The sequence below is a fragment of the Gossypium raimondii genome, chromosome 6 (genome assembly GCF_025698545.1).
Source record: "Gossypium raimondii isolate GPD5lz chromosome 6, ASM2569854v1, whole genome shotgun sequence".
Taxonomy (NCBI): Eukaryota; Viridiplantae; Streptophyta; class Magnoliopsida; order Malvales; family Malvaceae; genus Gossypium; species Gossypium raimondii.
Window position 1 is genome coordinate 3,960,269 of NC_068570.1, and position 21,690 is coordinate 3,981,958.

General features: G+C 29.0%; 2 protein-coding genes and 1 long non-coding RNA gene across 8 annotated transcripts in view; 1 reads left to right on the forward strand and 2 right to left on the reverse strand.

The window, feature by feature from the left end:
• LOC105771670 (MDIS1-interacting receptor like kinase 2) overlaps nt 1–21,690 on the forward strand; it is a 61,084-nt gene that overhangs the window by 29,528 nt on the left and 9,866 nt on the right. The gene's annotated exons all lie outside the window — the stretch shown is intronic.
• On the reverse strand, nt 1,464–16,819 carry LOC128041875 (uncharacterized). Its single transcript, XR_008196834.1, has 2 exons — nt 16,765–16,819; nt 1,464–1,693 (listed from the first exon to the last, which is right to left on the reverse strand). It is a non-coding gene; the product is annotated as an uncharacterized LOC128041875 (long non-coding RNA).
• LOC128041874 (putative F-box/kelch-repeat protein At3g46050) lies at nt 17,098–21,396 on the reverse strand. 6 transcript variants are annotated; one of them, XR_008196830.1, is made up of 6 exons: nt 20,320–21,396; nt 19,431–19,521; nt 19,267–19,344; nt 18,656–18,713; nt 17,760–17,842; nt 17,109–17,186 (listed from the first exon to the last, which is right to left on the reverse strand). XR_008196830.1 is itself a non-coding variant. In XM_052632488.1 (3 exons), exon 1 carries the CDS (start codon nt 21,268–21,270, stop codon nt 20,692–20,694), a length of 579 nt encoding a protein of 192 aa, XP_052488448.1. In that variant the 5' UTR covers nt 21,271–21,391; the 3' UTR covers nt 18,656–18,713; nt 19,267–19,344; nt 20,320–20,691. The 6 variants fall into 6 exon arrangements, 2 of the variants coding, with proteins under 2 accessions (XP_052488448.1, XP_052488449.1); XR_008196828.1 differs by lacking the exon at nt 19,431–19,521 and having other exon boundaries at nt 17,098–17,180; nt 20,320–21,392; XR_008196827.1 differs by lacking the exon at nt 19,431–19,521 and having other exon boundaries at nt 17,102–17,186; nt 20,320–21,391.

Sequence of the window (21,690 nt, forward strand, 5' to 3'; positions counted from 1 at the left end):
ATCGAGATATAACAAGCAACAACATTTTGCTTGATTTGGAGTATGAAGCTCACCTTTCGGACTTTGGCACCGCTAAGCTTCTCAATCCGGACTCATCCAATTGGAGTAATATTCTGGAACATACGGATACATTGCACGTGTGATTTTTCATTTTACTTCCATAGATGACATAGCATAGAGGATAATATTTGTTATCAACTATTATTTCTTTTTCTTTGCGAGCTTTCCTACACCATGCAAGTTCTTGAAAAATGTGATGTGTTTAGTTTTGGTGTCTTTGGCATTGGAGTTGATAGTCGGGCATATCCGGTGAATTTCTCTCTAATCTATCAATTTTAACAAAGAGAAAGCATTCCACTAAACAATGTGTTAGATCAAAGTCTTTCGCCTCCACCACCGAAGTTGTGAACAAACTCGTATTCATCCCGGAGTCGGTGTTTCATGTTTAAATATCAATCCAAAATCTAGGCCAACCATGCACTGCTGTTTCTCACCGGTGTTCGACCACATCTAGTCCCATCTAGGACTCTCGATCTTCATCTAAGATACCACCTTAGAAACGTTTGGTATTTGCTCTAATGTTGTTTCTTTAGCTGTTGTGTAGTTATAATGGAGTTAATGGATTAGCATTTTTGTACTCTTAATTACCTTTTTCCTTGAGAATTGCTACTAGCTTGTTGGTAGGGCAACAAGAGTTGTTTCCGATAATTGTCTGTAACAGTTTATCATAAATTGTATTCTAGTATCATCTTTTCAAAGGTTTGATCCTCTAATATTGATTGGGTCCTTCAAAGAGCTAAGCCTTTCGAAGCTTTCAACACCCTCCCTATTGCTATTAATCCAAGGCCTATTGTCTCATATTAGTCCTACATCAATTAAAGGATTCGCTAATCCATGTATTAATGCTCTCAAATTTTAATGTCTTCCCCATTCTTTTTCTCTAAAGGGCCATACCTATATCAACTATCACTTGTATTTCATGGAGTGATTTTCTTTTAATTGAATCTACTTGACCAGCCTCCATTAATCCTACCTTGAATTAACTTAAATGTAGAACTCAAAGGATGGATGAGTATGTTCTGTGAAAACCTACCTCGCTTTCTTCAATTGTAATACCCAACTCAAAATAAAATCTAATTATCTTTAAAATAAAACTGCAATAGGTGGATTAAAAACAAAGATACGAGAAAAAACATAAGAGAACAAAAATTGGGGAAAATGGAGGATGGAAATTGAAGTTCTAGCCATAAATTCCCTGTTTTGATTGTTTAAAGAAATATTTATTAGACTGCCACAATTTGATGGAATTATTTGAAAGAAAATTTCTTAGTGAGTTGACTTTGTAAAATTATTAGGTTTTATTTTATCACCTATTAAGAGATATAAGTATGATTTTTAGTAGATTAATCATAGCATCCAACACATCAATACTTAATAAACTAATTTGCACATTCAAGCCTATATAATCAATCATAAATAGTTAATAATCAAAAAATAAAATTCAACCATGTTAACATTATAAGCTAAACTATTAAAATAATTGAACTTTTTTAAGTTACAAGCCCATCAACCTAGTTACATGCTATACGACTCAAAACATTTATATATATACAAAATTGCAACGAAATGATTTGAGTTAAGCTGATGAAAATGAATGCTTCATCTCGAGTTTACTAAAGCTTCTGCCTGAGATCTGCGCACAAAAACAAATATAACCATACGCTAAATAATACATACTCAATGATACTAATATGATTTGAATTCAATTATAAACGTAATAACATTGAATAAACAAATAAGTAAAAAGATTAAATATATTATTCATTACCCATTTCAATAACAACATTAATATGCATATACCTATAAACCACTATTCCTTTAGAAGATTCATAATCATTTATCATTCCAACATGTTCATACTTGCTTACAAATCACATTATCTTCAAGGTATTTGCATTTATTTTTACCATATCAATTTCATATATCATATTTCCATTATTATCAAATTTTACTATACAAATGTTTAACATATAATTTCACATTTTAGCCTCTATTAACATAATCGAACTCAAAAACGGATATTCGGATAAATCCACCAACACGCCAGTATCTGCACCGAAGTGCTGACCATACATAAATGCACCAATCCTACCAATCACACCAGAATATGCTCTTACTCTCAACAAATTTGAGCTGGCGATGACAATTTGTTCTCGACCCTCAAGAAATTAGAGAATTATAGCAATAGACCCTATGACATGCCAACTATACCCGTTACTCTATCCAACAACGTTAATATGGCAATTTCATAATTAAAGACATATCATCAAGAAAGCATATACATATATATTCAATTTACCAAATGATCGCAAAACACATAGTTGGGTATATACGTACCTTTAAAATACAATCTCATTGATAGTTTACCATTTTTGAATATTGTACGAGTTGAACATTTAATGAACTCAAATTGTGAGAGTACAAATTAGATTATCTATTTGTCAATGCCCTTGGCTTTCCCTTTGCCTTTCGATGTCCCAGTGTTGTCTTTAGTTATGTACGAAAAAATTGAATACTGGAAATTAATTAATTATACAATTCAGACATAAAAGCATGATGATACAAGCCCTTATATTGGAAACACTCGTACCTCACAATTCACCGAATCAAATTTAAATATAACTAACAAATATAGTACAAGAACTTCCTACAACCATTTTTTATTATCAAACCTCAAGTTTTCATCCCTTACAATTAAGTCATTAATAACACATAATTTATCAATTTTCTAAGGTTGATTCAAGCTTAATTTAACACTTTTACTAAAATTTTAACATATTCTACCATGATCTTAATTAATATCAACATGCATGAAATTAAATCTTTAACCTCAAATATTCTCAAGTTTTTCCATCAACGGAAAACCATATCAAAGCTCACTAATTCACTAGATTAACTAATGGGTTCTTAATAATTATTCGCTATTAACAAAAATCCTATTGAAATTCAAAGAAAACAACTCGCTAATGCTTGATGCAAGGTGCAGCAATGGTGGCTTGATGAAGAATTCTTTCTTTTGTTTGTTTGTCTTAGCCGATTAAGGAAGAAGAGAACTGAATTTTCTCTTTCATCCGACTACTTTCATATTTATATGCATAATTAGCATAACGCTTGACATAATTATTTCACTAATCCATGGGTTAATCGACCCATAATATTAGTTTGTGGAAAACGATTGATATGGCTTTTACTTAAATATTAACATGAATTAACAATGATTTTATTACTACTAAAGTCCTCGACATAATTATACTCAAGCCCCTTAAATATATATTTTTAATTCCCCAATTAAAACCACTTTTCAGTTTAGTCCATGTACTATAATTATCAATTGACCCAAGTTACTTCCGCTAAATGATTCACACCGAAATGGACTATACCAATTTCCAGTGACTTGTTTTAAGAAATTTAACCCTAAAATTGAATTTATCGATGTCGATAAAATTAAGAATCGTTACAATTTACTGTCATAATCTCCCTTTTTTGACAAAGATGTCAAAGAGACTTCTTCTCACCATATGATCTTCTTTAAATCAATCCAACAAAGTGCATAAATATCCAATAAAGTAATAAGGTTTAAGAACAAAATCAAACACAACCACAATCAGCTTCAAGTATGCATAGTACTGAGATAGAACCTACTTTGTCGAACTTCTTATTTTATTCAACATTATTAATTTCTTATTCAAAATTTAGGTAAATTTCATTATAAATGTCTAACTGAATTAATCCATAAATGGATTTAGAAATATTTTAATTCGGGTCCCGTTAATGTATTGTAATCTATGCAATCTCATCTATGTCTTTATTTATAATAGTCAAGAGAAGTTATGTCCCCAGTTAGAATTATAGAGGACATAATAATCCTAACATGAGTCATTTCCTCTTTCGATGACTACGTATCATTTAAATGAACTAATAATATAAGTTTCTTTTGCATTATAATCAATTCACGAAATGCAAATTAATAATAATTAAATCTTAGATAATCGGTGATTAAATATTTGTTTCTTCATTTTACTTTTCATGCAAAAACTATTGAGAATAAAATACAAAAATATTAAATAGTCATGTGAAAATTTTATTAGTTCAAAATAGTTAAAAATATTACAAATAAATTGCGGTGAAATAATTGGGCTAAGGGCACAATTTCTAACAAAAAGTACATTCTTAGGTTTGAATAAAGCTCTCTTATATTTTCCTTTAACATATTAAAGGATAGCTTATGCAATCCAACAACTAAGTTTTTCATAACAAATTCTGTTGGAAAATTTGATTAAGAAAATGGTTATTTTTGATACAATAAAAGTTCATTTTTTTTCTAAAATTGAGCCATTTTGTTATTTATAATAATAAATTTATTGACCGAAATAGTACATGTGCTTTGTACGAGGCGATTAAGTCGATCTTGACTTTTAACCGAACTACCTTCTTCACTATCCTTGAATCATGAATTGCCACGAGTGTAGGCTTGAGCAACACAAATCAAATCTCTAAATGAAAACTTTTAATTAACTTTCAGTAGGTAAGTTAATTCCTCTTTTTCACTAGTAACAATATATTTTTCCTAGAAAATAGAATTTATTCTTGTTAAATAATTTTTTACTATTTTCTCGCAGAATAACCAAATTATATGATGTGTGTATAAATTGTATAACTAGTAGTTCTTATTTATAAAGAAAACGTATAAAATTTCTATTTGAATAATATCTAATTAAAAAATAATATTTTAATAAAAATAACTATAGTATAGGGGGTGGCGACAATCTTAGTAAAACAAAAGGGTTTGCCGCCACTTACATGGTATAAGGCCAAGTTGGGTTTTTTTTTTTTGTATTGGTTCTAAGTTTATGTGTTTCTTACACTTTAATCCAACATTTATAATTTATCGAACACAAAATCTAATTTCTAAAATATTAATTAATTAATTTTTCAATTAAATTATTTTCTAAACCTAATTCTAATTCCACAAAAGTCATTTCAACTTTATCATATCAAAATTTATGAGAAACTATATTTAATTGCTCTATTCAACAAATCTAGGGTGACTAATTAATTTAATTCATACTTCAAACTCTAACAATTTACTTGTAATTAAATAAATAATAATTGAATAAATCAAATTAATTCCTATGTTATTTTTGTACTTAGCAAGAAAATGCATTTATTGCGGATAGTGATACATGAGATCTATTTTTCTTAATTCATCATTTTCATTCATTCCATATTATTGGTTCTGCATGCAATTTGTTTCTGGTTATCTCGAGCTAGAGAGGGACCGATTGAACATATATAATTAGGCTCACATAATTTGTAATTAAATTCCAATTTTTTGCCTATTAACTATAACATTATTCAATGAAAAAGTCATTCCACTAAAATATCATGATTAAGCTCTCCCGTATTATATACCATTATGAAAGTCACTCATGGAGTGCTTGTCCAATGACCTTATTGAGTTAAACTTATAGAATATTCTCAATCTCTTTGGGATAAATTAATTCTCCCAATATGATCATATTTTATCTCACGGTAAGTATTACATCTTCTTTTATGAAAAGTCAATTGCTAACAATTAGTAATTAAATCATTTATCACAAATACAAATGACTCATGACCACACTACTTTTAATCTATCATGTAATGTCGATGAGCAAATATCATTTACCCTTTAATTGGGCTATAAATTTTACCATTGTGAAATGATGCTACATACTGCAGAAGTTTTATACCCAACGCACCAAGTTTCAATTCCTTACTTGTTTTATACCCAACGCACCAAGTTTTATACCCAATGTAATTTAACCATTTACGTTGATTTCGGTTACTATTTTTCCACCTCTCTATCTTTTCTCCAAAATATGTTACAATATTTATAGAATATTCTAGTACAACCAGCCATTCATCTTGATATCGTTTAAGATGATCACAACTTAATATCCAGTCATTATCCTTTACGTAATCAAGATTAATGGCTAGTTGCAGTAAAATATTCTAAAAACATTATAATATATTTTAAAGAAAAGATGGAGAGGTGGGAAAGTAGTAACCGAAATCAGCGTGAAGGTTTTAATTACATTAGTAAGGATTTCGGTAAGATCTTAAACGATATGGCTTGTATATGAGCTAAAAATAATAAGAGCATTTACACGTAAGATCCGATAAAGTCTATATTCATCACTAATTTCGATGGGGTAAAGTTTTTACCTAATTTGAATGCATCTGACCAAACAATGAAATGTGATATTAATGAGTTGAAATATTTGATAAACTATGTCGTCAATATTGCATTCGAATCTATTATCCAAAATTATGAGAATTTCAATATGCCGAATGAATTATTATTGTTTCTTAACCAGCTCAAACTTCAAAACTTGTAAGTTATCTTTAATATATTTATTTTAAAGTTTAATAACTCATATGATCTACTTCATTAATTTCATAATTTTTTTACTTGCCTATGTATAAATGGATAGGAAATACATGAGTTGCGTTTCTACTGGATGCGCCATTATTTTGGAGACCTGTTGATAAGTTCTATTTTATTATAAATCTGGATCACATAATGAAGCGTGAAGAGATTTGGTGGCATAATCTTAACAAATGCTTAAATATGTTGCAAAAGAAATATTCATATAATTGGGTGTTGGCAGTGAAACATGATTCGGTGCTTAAATCTATATTCGAGAATGCAAAATCTAGTTGTCTAACCAATTCCTATCCCACTGTAGTACGGTACTGTTTACCGTCATTACAACAACAATATAATACCAAAACTAATATTTCAATATTTTTTTATTATGATATTATATTTACTTTTGTTATTATTTTTTACTTAAATTGTTTATTTTATAGATTAACATTGAGAATAAGTTGAGTAGGTAATGACCGAGCTGTATATTCATCTATTTAAAGATTTAATTAAATATGCAATAAGCAATAAAAGTAGGTAAGGAATATAATAAAATTATATTATCATTGTAAAATTATTTTTAATTTATATTAAATAAATATTATTTTAATGTCTTGATGTAGGCATTATTTCGAAAATATATGAAAAGTAAGGAAGTTGGTTTTGTAAAATTATTTTTAATTTATATTAAATAAATATTATTTTAATGTCTTGATGTAGGCATTATTTCGAAAATATATGAAAAGTAAGGAAGTTGGTTTTCTCTGTAAATATATTTAGAAACCGTCACACCTCAAATTTTCTTTTCTTTTCCTACTTCTAGTCCAAATTTTGGGATGTGATAGTTTCTAAATACATTAAAGAGAAAACTAACTTACTTACCTTTCATATATTTTCGTAAATAATATCAAAACATTAAAATAATAATATTAATTTAATATGAATTAAAAAATAATTTTACAATGACAATATAATTTTTCTATATTCCTTACCTATTTTTATTGCTTATTGTATTATTAATTAAACCTTTAAATAGATGAAAATATAGTTCTGGAAGTTGCCTACTCAACTTAATCTTAATGTTAATAATACTAATCTATAAAATAAACAATTTAAGTAAAAATTAATAACAAAAGTAAATAGAATATCATAATAAAAAATATTGAAATATTACTTTTGGTGTTATATTATCGTTGTAATAACGGTAAACATTAGAGCAATACAGTATTACAAAGGCATAGAAATTGGTTGGGTAACTAGATTCTGCATTCTCGAATATAGATTTAAGCACCGGATCACGTTTCACCGCCAACACCCAATCATATAAATATTTCTTTTGCAAAATATTTGAGCATTTGTAAAGATTACGCCACTAAATCTCTTCACGCTTCATAATGTGATCCAGATTTATAATAAAATAGAACTTATCAACAGATCTCCAAAATAAAGACGCATCCAGTAGAAACACGGGACTCATGTATTTCCTATCCATTTGGTGATAGGCAAATAAAAAAATTTTGTGAAATTAATGAAGTAGAACATATAAGTTATCGAACTTTAAAATAAATATATGAAAGATAACTTACAAGTTTTGAAATTTAAGCTGGTTAAGAAACAATTATAATTCATTCGGCATATTAAAATTCTCATAATTTTGGATGACAGATTCGAATGCAATATTGACGATATAGTTCATCAAATATTTCAACTCATTAATATCACATTCTATTGTTTGGTCAGATGCATTTAAATTGGGTAAAAACTTTACCCCCACCGAAATTAGTGATGAATATAGACTTTATCCGATCTTGCGTGTAAATGCTCTTATTATTTTTAACCCATATACAAGTCACATTTTTTAAGATCTTACCGAAATCCTCTCTAATGTAATTAAACCATTTACGCTGATTTCGGTTATTATTTTCCCAACTCTTCATCTTTTCTCTAAAATATGTTATAATATTTTTAAAATATTCCAGTCATCATCTTGTACGGTATCAAGATAAACGGCTGATTGCATTAGAATATTTTAAAATAGTGTAACATATTTTAGAAAAAGCATGGAGAGGTGGGAAAGTAGTAACCGAAATCAACGTAAATGGTTCAATTACACTAAAAAGGATTTCAATAAGATCTTAAAAGATTAGGCTTGTATATAGGCTATAAATAATAAGAGCATTTACACGCAAAATCGAATAAAATTTATACTCATCACTAATTTCGGTGGGGGTAAAGTTTTTACCCATTTTGAATACATTTGACCAACAAATAGAAGGTAATATTGATGAGTTGAAATATTTGATAAACTACATCGTCAATATTGCATTGGAATTTCAATATGCCGGATCAATTATAATTATTTCTTAATCAGCTCAAATTTTAAAACTTATAAGTTATCTTTCATATATTTATTTTAATGTTCGATAACTCATATATTCTACTTCATTAATTTTATAAATTTTTTTATTTGCCTATGTCCAAATGGATAGGAAATACATGAGTCCCACGTTTCTACTGGATGCGCATTTATTTTGGAGACCTATTGATAAGTTCAATTTTATTATAAACCTGGATCACATGATGAAGCGTGAAGAGATTTGGTGGCGTAATCTTGACAAATGCCTAAATATTTTGCAAAAGAAATATTCATATGATTGGGTGTTGGAGATGAAACGTGATCCAGTGCTTAAATCTATATTCGAGAATGCAGAATCTAGTTACCCAACCAATTCCTATACCTCTGTAATACGGTACTGCTCTAATGTTTACCGTTGTTACAACGACAATATAACACCAAAAGTAATATTTTTAATATTTTTTATTATGATTTTCTATTTATTTTTGTTATTAATTTTTACTTAAATTGTTTATTTTATAAATTAGCATCATTAGCATTAAGAATAAGTTGAGTAAGCAATCGCCGAATCATATCTTCATCTATTTAAAGATTTAATTAATAATGCAATAAGCAATAAAAGTAGGTAAGGAATATAAAAAATTATATTATCATTGTAAAATTATTTTTTAATTCATACTAAATAATTATTATTATTTTAATGCCTTAATATAGGCATTTAATTTTTCTAAATTAATTATTTCTAAAATATATGCAATAAGTAATAAAACTCATTTTCTTTTTTTCTCTTAATCACATGATTCTTTTATTCTTTTCTTTTCCTACTTCTAGTCCATATTTTGAGGTGTGACAGTTTCTAAATATATTTAAAAAAACCAACTTCCTTACTTTTCATATATTTTCAGAAATAATTAATTTGAAAAAATTGAATGCTTATATCAAAATATTAAAATAATAATATTAATTTAATATAAATTAAAAAATAATTTTACAATGACAATAATTTTCTATATTAGATATTCGCTTTTATTACTTATTACCTAATTAATTAAACTTTCAAATAAATGAAGATACGATTCTAGCAGTTGTCACTCAACTTATTCTCAATGTTAATAATGTTAATTTATAAAATAAATAATTTATGTAAAAGTTAATAACAAAAGTAAATAGAATAACATAATAAAAAATATTATAATCTTACTTTTTGTGTTATATTGTCATTGTAATGACTGTAAACATTAGAGGAGTACCATACTACAGAGGCATAAGAATTGGTTAGACAACTACATCGCCAACACTCAATCATATAAATATTTCTTTTGCAACAAATTTAGGCATTTGTCAAGATTATGCCACCAAATCTCTTCACGCTTTATTATTTGATTTAGATTATAATAAAATAGAACTTATCAATAGGTCTCCAAAATAAAAGTACATACAGTAGAAACACGAGACTTATGTATTCCCTATCCATTTAGACATATGCAAATATGTAAACAAAAAAATTTATGAAATTAATAAAGTAAAATATATGAGTTACGAACTTTAAAATAAATATATAAAGATAATCGAAAAGTTTTGAAATTTGAGCTGGTTAAAAATAATGATAATTAATTCGGGATATTGAAATTTTAATAATTTTGGATAACAGATTCGAATGCAATATTAAAGATGTAGTTAATCAAATATTTCAACTCATCAATAACACCTTCCATTTGTTGGTCAAATGCATTCAAATTGGGTAAAAACTTTACTCCTAGCGAAATTAGTGATAAATATAGACTTTATCGGATCTTACGTGTAAATGCTCTTATTATTTTTAACCCATATACAAGCCACATATTTTAAGATCTTACTGATATCTTCACTAATGTAATTGAATCATTCACGTTGATTTCGGTTACTATTTTCCTACCTCTCCATCTTTTCTCTAAAATATATTAAAATATTTTTAGAATATACTATTGCAACCAGCCATTTATCTTGATACCGTACAGGATGATGACAACTTAATATCCAATCATCATCCTTTACGGTATCAAGATTAATGGCTGGTTGCAGTAGAATATTCTAAAAATATTATAATATATTTCAAAGAAAAGATGGAGGTGGAAAAATAGTAACCGAAATCAGCGTGAACGTTTTAATTACATTAGCGAGGATTTCGGTAAGATCTCAAACGATGTGGCTTGTATATGAGCTAAAAAAATAAGAGCATTTACACGCAAAATCCGATAAAGTTTATATCCATCACTAATTTCGCTGGGATAAAATTTTTACTAAATTTGAATGCATCTGAAAAACCAATTGAAAGTGATATTGATGAACTACATCGCTAATATGTCATTCGAATCTGTTATCCAAAATTATAAAAATTTCAATATGCAGAATTAATTATTATTGTTTCTTAACCAGCTCAAATTTCAAAACTTATAAGTTATCTTTCATATATTTATTTTAAAGTTCGATAACTTGTATGTTTTACTTAATTAATTTCATAATTTTTTTTATTTACTTATTTGCCTATGTCCAAATGGATAGAAAATACATGAGTCTTGCGTTTCTACTGAATGCGCCTTTATTTTGGAGACCTGTTAATTAGTTCCATTTTATTATAAATATTGATCACATGATGAAGCATAAAGAGATTTGGTGACGTAATCTTAACAAATGCCTAAATATGTTGCAAAAAAAATATTTATATGATTGGGTGTTGGCGATAAAACGTGATCCGGTGCTTAAATCTATATTCGAGAATGTAGAATCCAATTACCCAACCAATTCCTACACCACTGTAGTACGATCCTACACCAAAAACAATATTTCAATATTTTTTAATTCTGATATTATATTTACTTTTCTTATTAATTTTTACTTAAATTATTTATTTTATAGATTAACATCATTAACATTAAGAATAAGTTGAGTAGACAACGCCGAACCATATCTTCAACTATTTAAATATTTAATTAATTATGCAATAAGCAATAAAAGTAGGTAAAGAATATAAAAATTTATATTATCATTGTAAAATTATTTTTTTAATTCATATTAACTAAATATTGTTATTTTAATATCTTGATATAGGCACTCGCTTTTTCAAATCAATTATTTCTAAAATATATGCAATAAGCAATAAAACTCGTATTTTCTTTTCTTTCTCTTAATCACGTGATTTTTTATTCTTTTCTTTTCCTATTTATAGTCCAAATTTTGAAGTGTGACAATTTTAAATATATTTAAAGAGAAAACCGACTTCCTTACCTTTCATATATTTCGAAATAATTAATTTTAAAAAACTGGATGCCTATATCAAAATATTAAAATAATAATATTAATTTAATATGAATTAAAAATAATTTTACAATGACAAAATAATTTTCTATATTCGTTGCCTACTTTTATTATTTTTGCCTAATTAATTAAACTTTTAAATAGATGAAGATACGATTCAGCATTGCTACTCAACTTATTCTAAATATTAATAACGCTAATCTATAAAATAAACAAGTTAAGTAAAAGTTAATAAAAAAATAAATAGAATAACATAGTAAAAAAAATTGAAATCTTACTTTTGGTATTATATTGTTATTGTATTGACGGTAAACATTAAAGCAGTACCGCACTACAAATGCATAAAAATTGATTGGACAACTAGATTTTGCATACTCAAATATAGATTTAACCATCGGATCACATTTCACCGCCAACACCCAATAATATGAATATTTCTTTTGCAATATATTTAGGCATTTGTCAATATTACGCCACAAAATCTTTTCACGCTACATCATGTGATCCAGATTTATAATAAAATATAACTTATTAATAGGTTTCCAAACTAAAAATGCATCCAATAAAAATGCGAGACTCGTATATTCCTTATCCATTTGGACATAGGAAAATATGTAAACTAAAAATTAAGAAAGTAAAACATACGAGTTATCGAACTTTAAAATAAATAAATAAAAGATAAATTACAAGTTTTAAAATTTGAGCTGACTAAAAAACAATGATAATTCATTCGGCATATTGAAATTCTCATAATTTTGGATAACAAATTCAAATGTAATATTAACGATTTAGTTAATCAAATATTTCAACTCATCAATATCACCTTCCATTGGTTGGTCAAATGCATTCAAATTGGGTAAAAATTTTACACCCCCACCGAAATTAGTGATGAATACAGACTTTATCGGATATTGCGTGTAAATGGTCTTATTACTTTTAGCCCATATGCGCCTTTATTTTGGAGACCTGTTGATAAGTTCCATTTTATTATATATCTGGAGCACATGATGAAACGTGAAGAAATTTGGTAGCGTAATCTTGACAAATGCTTAAATATATTGTAAAAAAAATATTCATGATTGGGTGCTGGAGGTGAAACGTGATCCAGTGCTTAAATCCGATAAAATTTATATTCATCACTAATTTCAATAGGGGTAAAGTTTTTACCCAATTTGAATGCATCTGACCAACCAATGGAAGGTAATATTGATTAGTTGAAATATTTGATAAACTATATCGTCAATATGTCATTCGAATCTGTTATCTAAAATTATGAAAATTTCAATATGCCGAATGAATTATAGTTGTTTCTTAACCAACTCAAATTTTAAAACTTGTAAGTTATCTTATACATATTTATTTTAAAGTTCAATAACTCATATGTTCTACTTAATTAATTTCATAATTTTTTTATTTACTTATTTGCCTATGTCCAAATGGATAGGAAATACATAAGTCTCGCGTTTTTACTGAATGCGCCTTTATTTTGGAGTTCTGTTGATAAGTTCCATTTTATTATAAATCTGGATCACAAGATAAAGCGTGAAGAGATTTGATAGCGTAATCTTAACAAATGTCTAAATATGTTACAAAAGAAATATTCATGTGATTGGGTGTTGACGGTGAATGGTGCTTAAACCTATATTCGAGAATGCAGAATCTAGTTGCCCAACCAATTCCTATACCACTGTAGTACGGTACTGCTCTAATATTTACCGTTATTACAACGACAATATAACACCAAAAATAATATTTCAATATTTTTTATTATGATATAATATTTACTTTTGTTATTAAATTTTACTTAAATTGTTTATTTTATATATTAGCATCATTAACATTGAGAATAAGCTCGATGAGACAAGCGCCGAATCGTATCTTCATCTATTTAAAGATTTAATTAATTATGCAATAAATAATAAAATAGGTAAAAAATATAAAAAATATATTATAATTGTAAAATTATTTTTAATTCATATTAAATAAATATTGTTATTTTAATATCTTAATATAGGCACTTAATTTTTTGAAATCAATTATTTTTAAAATATATGCAATAAGCAATAAAACTCGTATTTTCTTTTCTTTCTCTTAATCACGTGATTTTTTATTCTTTTCTTTTCCTACTTCTAGTCCAAATTTTAAGGTGTGAAAGTTTCTAAATATATTTAAAGAGAAAACCAACTTACTTACATTTCATATACTTTTAGAAATAATTAATTTGAAAAACTAAATGCCTATATCAAAACATTAAAATAATAAAATTAATTTAATATGAATTAAAAAATAATTTTACAATGACAATATATTTTTTTCTATATTCGTTACTTACTTTTATTGCTTATTGTCTAATTAATTAAATTTTCAAATAGATGAAGATACAATTGGCAGATTGTCTACTAAACTTTTCTAAATATTAATAATGCTAACCTATAAAATAAACAATTTAAGTAAAAGTTAATAAAAATAAATAAATAGAATAACATAATAAAAAATATTGAAATCTTACTTTTGGTATTATATTGTCATTGTAATGACGGTAAACATTAGAGCAGTATCGTTCTACAGAAGCATAAGAATTGGTTAGACAACTCGATTCTGTATGCTTGAATATAGATTTAAGTATTGGATCACGTTTCACCGCCAACGCCCAATAATATGAATATTTCATTTACAATATATTTAGGCATTTATTAAGATTACGCCACAATCTCTTTAAGCTTCATCATGTGATCCAGATTTATAATAAAATAAAACTTATCAACAAATCTCTAAAATAAAGGTGCATCAGTAGAAACACGAGACTCGTGTATTACCTATCCATTTGGACATAAGAAAATATGGAAACAAAAAATTATAAAATTAATGAAGTAAAACATATAAGTTATCGAACTTTAAAATAAATATATAAAAGATAATAAAATTATAAAATTTTTACCTAATTTGAATAGGTCTGACCAACCAATGGAAGGTGATATTGATGAGTTAAAATATTTGATGAACTATATTGTCAATATATTATTCGAATCTGTTATCTAAAATTATGAGAATTTTAATATGCCGATAACTCATATGTTTCATATATTTCTCTTTAAATCTTTCATCATAACAGGGGAAAGTGGGCTGCCCTGAGGTATGCCTTTTTCGTTATTATTTAAATCCCTCCCTTTTTTGTCTACGATTGGAGTTTTTAGGAAAGCTAATATAAGATCAAAGAAGGGTTGATTTTCCTTTCCCAAGTAGGATTGAATTATGTTGATTAGTAGCTCATGATCGATGTTGTCAAAACACCCAACGATATCAGACTTTATTAGTCTATCGACCTGCCCCCACCCCTGAACTTCCAAAAAAAAAGAAATCGGACCCCGACCTTTTCTAAACCCGTGTGAAAAGGAGAAAAAAACGTCGTCAAAGATGATATTCAGTAAATGGGAGAGAGCATCCATCACAATGATATCACCTTTGTTTTGTTGGGCTGCGACTTTCAGGAGTTGGTTGGTGGCATGGACACCTAGCCTTTTCTTATTTATAGTAATAGTCGCTAGGCGTTCTAGGCCGAATCTGATGTTATGAAAAGGGCAAGCTCAAGCCTTAAGTTAAAGGGAAGCTTCTTACATACTTATTTAGCTAGGCTTCCTCTTATACTGCTAATAAGCTGACTACTTCGAGTGACTTTTTCTTCGGTATTTATAAAGAATCAAACACTAAGGGTCAATTCTTCATTGCTTAAAAAAAATACTTGACTCCAAAAACACTTTTGACAGAGAAGAAGAACAAGCTACTTTTGGTTAAAATTTTTAGCTTTTTAAAAGTTCTTTTGAAAAGCACTTCTAAAAAGGAACTGAAAAGGAGAAGCTAAAAATTTTAGCTTTTCCTACCCAAAAGCACTTTTGGTGCTTAATTAATTTTTCAACCCTCTAATAACATGGTATTTTAATTTTTTTTCTTGATGCTTAATTACAATTATGTTAAAATCATTAATTAAAATAAAAAATATTTTTAAAATACTAATTAAAATATTTAATGGTTATATTTAAATGTTTAAAATATAGTTTATATATTCTAATTAAATTTTATAAATAATTAATATTTATTTCCTAAAAATATTTAAAATTTATATTTCATATATTAAAATATTAATAATAAGTTATAATAATTTTTTATATTCTTACTAAAATATATTAATATTAACTAGTTTAAATATTATTTAAATGCATATTTGTTACTTGATAATAACATGTCTAAAATGGACATTTTATTTCTCAAAATACTTTTGACAGCAATGCTAAACACTCAAATTTTAAATCAAACTTTTCAAAAACACTTTTCAAAAGCAATGAAGAACTGGCCCTAATTCATATAGTTTGAGATTGTTAAGAGAAAAAAAATAAAATACATATGCGGTTGACATTTGGTTTAATGGTATCTCCATGTACTACAATAGCATAGGAGATCCTTATGGATATTCATACCAGTTCAAAGCAAGATTGCTGCAATCTCATGCTAATACTACTAAAGCAGAATATCTTGTAAACAAAAGAGGAAAGGAAATTTTTGAGCAAAAATCCAAAAAGAAAATTTAATTTACTAGCAACTTCATGGATAAGTAGGATTGATTATAAAATGGATTGAAAAAACATACCTGAAACTGGCTGAGATTGTCCAACGGCGGAACAGAGACAGTTGAAGGTTGCAGCGGAGAAGGAGACGACAGTAGTGAGTGGCACAACGTAACTTAGAAATTTTTGGTGAAAATAAAACTCATCATTAAAAATATTTAATCCCAAGCTAAAAAAAATGCTTAGATAAGAGTTTAGTAGAACAATTTATAACACTAGAACCCATTTCTCAAGATTAAGTTATGAGATAACAATATAGTCTTCCTCGTACCACTGCACTGTCACGAATTCGCAAATCACAAAATCACATAGTATATGATTAGTGCCCATGCATACAGTTCACAAAAGATTAAGTCCCACACCTGAATTTGCTAAACTGAATCAATATTGACAACACGAAACGCGTCACGATTCAAACTTGCCTCGCTTTCTTCCCAATCTATACCTTGCAGACAAAAAGTATACATGAAGAATTCAACCACCAAAGAATTAAAGGAGGGCAAAATTTGATTAGATCACCACAAACTCATTGCCGGATAGCAAAACGATGCAACAATGAGATCCTTGAGTAGCCAAAACATTCAACAATGGAGGAACAAAATCAACAAAAGGAAGAAAGAAAATCAAGCAACGAGTTGTAAATGAATAGAAGGGAGACACAAAAATAACAAGGGTTTCAAGGCAGAGTATCCCCACTATAGATAATCTCAATACAGTACACATGTATACAGTTCACAGAACACAATTCTAGCAGTAAAGCACACACGGTTCACTAAACACTAATTTAAATGTTCACACATAGACACATACAGAGTTGCAAACAAATTCGCATAACATAATAGGTTTGCAGAGGTTACAAACATATCACATAAGACGAGCTTTGCAAAGGCGTTCGTAAAGAATTCGCATTCATATTCATATAAGAAAAAAAGGTCCGCAAAGGATTCACCAATTACAAAATCACATAGCATATGGGCAGTGCCCATGCATACAGTTCACAAAAGAATAAGTCCCACACCTGAATTTGCTAAACTGAAGTACTATTGAAACCACGAAATGCGCCACGATTCAAACTTGTCTCGCTTTCTTCCCGATTTATACCTTGCAAACAAAAAGTATCATGAAGAATTCGACCACCAAAGAATTAAAGGAGAGCAAAATTTGATTAGATCACCACAAACATACACTGCCAGAGAGCAAAACGATGCAACAATGAGATCCTTGAATAGCCAAAACATTCAACAATGGAGTAACAAAATAGCACAAGATAGAAAATCAAGCAACGAGCTGTAAATGAAAACATTGATCATTTGCAAATTGCAAGCCATTCTAAAAGAGTGCACTCATGTTTCTCCCTGCTCAGAACTTACTATAGTAAATGGGATCTGTTAATAAAATAATTCATTCACCACAAGATGCAACTAATACCCAAAGAATGTATTTAAAACGAAACCATGCATCTTAACTTGTACTTATAAGTTCAGAAACCATGAAAACATTTTATAAACCATGAAAACATCAGAATAATACATGCAAAGAAGTTTTTTCAACAGGGCTAAAGATCTAGAGTTGAATTCCACTTGTTCAATCAATACAAGCAATGTTTAAACTTGAGATGATAAAGCATACCTACACCAGATGTTTCACTGTAGTCAACTTTGTCACTACTGTAGACAGGTTTGGAATATCAAGAAAATTAATCCATACTCCCACAGAAAACCAGTAGAAAACAAAATCCATGAAATTTTGAATGATAATTTCGACTGCTATTGACTATTGTTCATCTCAACAATTTTTGGACAATGAAAGTACTTTGATATGGAAAACAAATACAGAATTTTGCATATTATATATAATCAAATAACATTGAATGGGTTGAAATTTTCAACTGAGAATAATTATTAACTTCCTTACCTGAAGTGTGAAGGCTTCTCGAGGAATTGGCTCTAGAGTTGTTACTAGGTATACATCGCTGTTAAGTCAAAATGGAACTAAAAGCATCACAAAACCACTTAAGCATCTCAACAATATTGAGATTCATCAATTAAACAAAAATTCCAAGAAACTAAACGTGGAATAATAATAGTAATAATGATAAATTGAAAGTGATGCAGGACCTAGGCGAAATCTTAATGTCTAGATGGTCTTATCATTGCATAAGATTGATGCAGCATACCTCAGAAAAACAATAAATCAAAACACTCTTCTCTAAGAAAAAGGAAGTCAATACAACTATGAACTTGCAATGAAAAATATAACACCATTTTTCAGAGTAAATTTATGCCAAATGCTAATTGTTTATTGAAAATATTGAATCCTGATGAACACAAAACAGACTTGAATTTAGTAAGACGGCATTAGCATCAGAAATTAATGCACCGATGGTTCTAGCAAAGCAACAAAACCGGAGAAAATGTTGCCAAAATCACCAAAAAAAGCATCATACTCATCTGATCAGCTGCACCAATTACATTCCAAGAAGAGAGTAAATTACACCAAAACAAAAGAAGATTTTATCAACTAACCACTCTTCAAGAAAAACAAATATCAACTCAAATGCATCCTTTGGGAGGATCACCCCTAGTTCTTCTTGAAGCTCCCTCCTGAACAAATAAGATATTTAGCAAGCATTGTGTTTTAACACTAGATCAACCAAAAAGGGATAAGTTTCTAACAATAATATGTTCACCAAGTAATAGACAATGGAAAAAATGGGCCAACGAGGTAAAAAGAAAATCAATGGATGCTGATCTCCAAAGAATTTCTTGTGTTGAAAGTTACTGCAAAGGAATGAACAATAAGATATTTAAATAAGGAAAGAAAAGAAAGAAAAGAAAAAAAAAAAAAAGACTCAGATGTCTTCGCTCCTTCCGAACAAAAAGGTTTCTTGGCCATCTAGAAACCACTAGGTTTACCATCAGTTAGGAAACTATCAATTAGATATTTAAAAGAAATGTATTAACCAAATCTAGCAAGTACATAGAACAACAGAAAGTAGCAATGATAAACAAGAACATGGGGAGAATATCTGTGCACGGCACACACAGAAAGATTAAACACCGAACAGTTTTTCAAATGGGGAGGTTGCTTATGCTCCTTGAAATTGGAACTGGGAATTGAAAACTTGCAAGCTAGAGCTAGGGAGGCATACATTTGATATAAAATATTTCATTTTGAGTATTATTGTGTGTTAGAGGTTGCTTATGATTTCTGTACTGGCGTTTCTCTATAACGGTAGTTTCTTGATATGTAACTCATTGTGATCTCTTTGCAGGGGAGATGTCCATCGAGATGGGGATTACCATAAAGCAGTCCATACCTTAGCATTACTCAAGTTTTTTACAGGAAGTTCCAGGCTCACTATCAACTTCTTAGCGACAACAAGAGCAAACAAAATGCAATGACAAGCAGTATTGGCAAATGAAAAATCCGTCAATTTACAAGGATGGGAATAATTAAGATGTGGTAGTGATGTGAAGGGGGCACCAACCTTCATTTAGAGCAAACCAAATGTAATGGCAAGCAGCATTGTCAAATGACAAATTATGATGTAGTAGTGATATGAAGGGGGCTCTAACCTTCATTCAGAACAACTTTATATCAGAAATATCTTTGGGATATGGAACACTGATGGCAGATTGATGCTCTGCAGCTGCATGAATCCCTCCCTGCTCGTTGCACCAAATATTAAATCTTATGTACTCAAAACTCTTATCGAGATGGTTGAACCAAACGAAAATACACTTGCCATTGCCCAAACGATACAGAGTGCCATGTGGATCCACTGAAAATTCTGATGACCATTTGACGGGCAAATGTTTCTTATCAAGCAAATTATACGCCTCCAAAGAACGGAACTTATCAGAATAATTATAAATGGCAGTATACAGCACATCGTCCACGATTGTCGCTGCGTCAGACCAGTAACAAAATTTTTGTTCGAGGCAAACCTATGATTTACGATCGTAGTAATAAGCGTAAAGGGTATCGTTGGCATTGCAGTGCACCAAAATCCGAGATCGGGAAGAATCTAGAACAGGAACACATAGATCGATATCTTCCGGAGGGGGCGACAATGGTTCCCAAATATCCCCACTTATATCGTAAACCTCGCCAAAAGATTCAGAACCCATATATTCGAAGACGAAAATCTTTCCTTCAGCAGCAACAACCCGGGGCAAAAACCGAGGGAACAACATAGAAGTAGTTTTTCTCCACCCACGTTCAAGGTCCTTCAAATCTAATTGGAAAACATCGTTTACACCATCATAATCAAAAAGAGTAGCATCATTTTGGCGTATTCCCCCAATAACGTAAACGTGGTCGCCACAGGCAACGGCAGTGGAACAAAAAGGAGCATCAGGTGGCATCGCCTTAATAAAGACTTTATTGCTTTCCAGATCCAAAAAGTGCAAACCGACCGTCATTTTACCATCGGTACCCGGCCAATTCTGGACGAGGGCCCTGATCAGTTCATCTGGCTCTCGCCCATCAAAGTAACTGGAGGAATCACTAGTATCGCCCCTCATGGTTCACCCTCAGCTTCGCCTTTCCAGATCCAAAATCACTTTTAGTTTTAGGGTTTCTAGCTTAGGGTTTTTTTTTTTTTTTAAATTTGGTTTGGGTTTAGTAGTCAATGACAAAAAAAAAGATTCATAGTTAAATAAATTTGTTGACAAGTTATTCAATTATCTGTTCCAAGAAACTATTTATAGTTTGTATTTTACTATTTATAGTTAAAAATAGTAATTTGCTTGTTTTAGTTGTTAATTTCCAAAGTAAAGATATTGTCAACTGTTTGTATTTTAAAATTATTTATTAATTATGATTATTTTTAATGAATATAAAATAATATTATTTTGTATCAAATGTTAGAGATGTTTTGAAATTTGATCAGTCAATTGAATCAGGAGTTGATAGGTATACTAATTTGAATGAGACAAAAATCG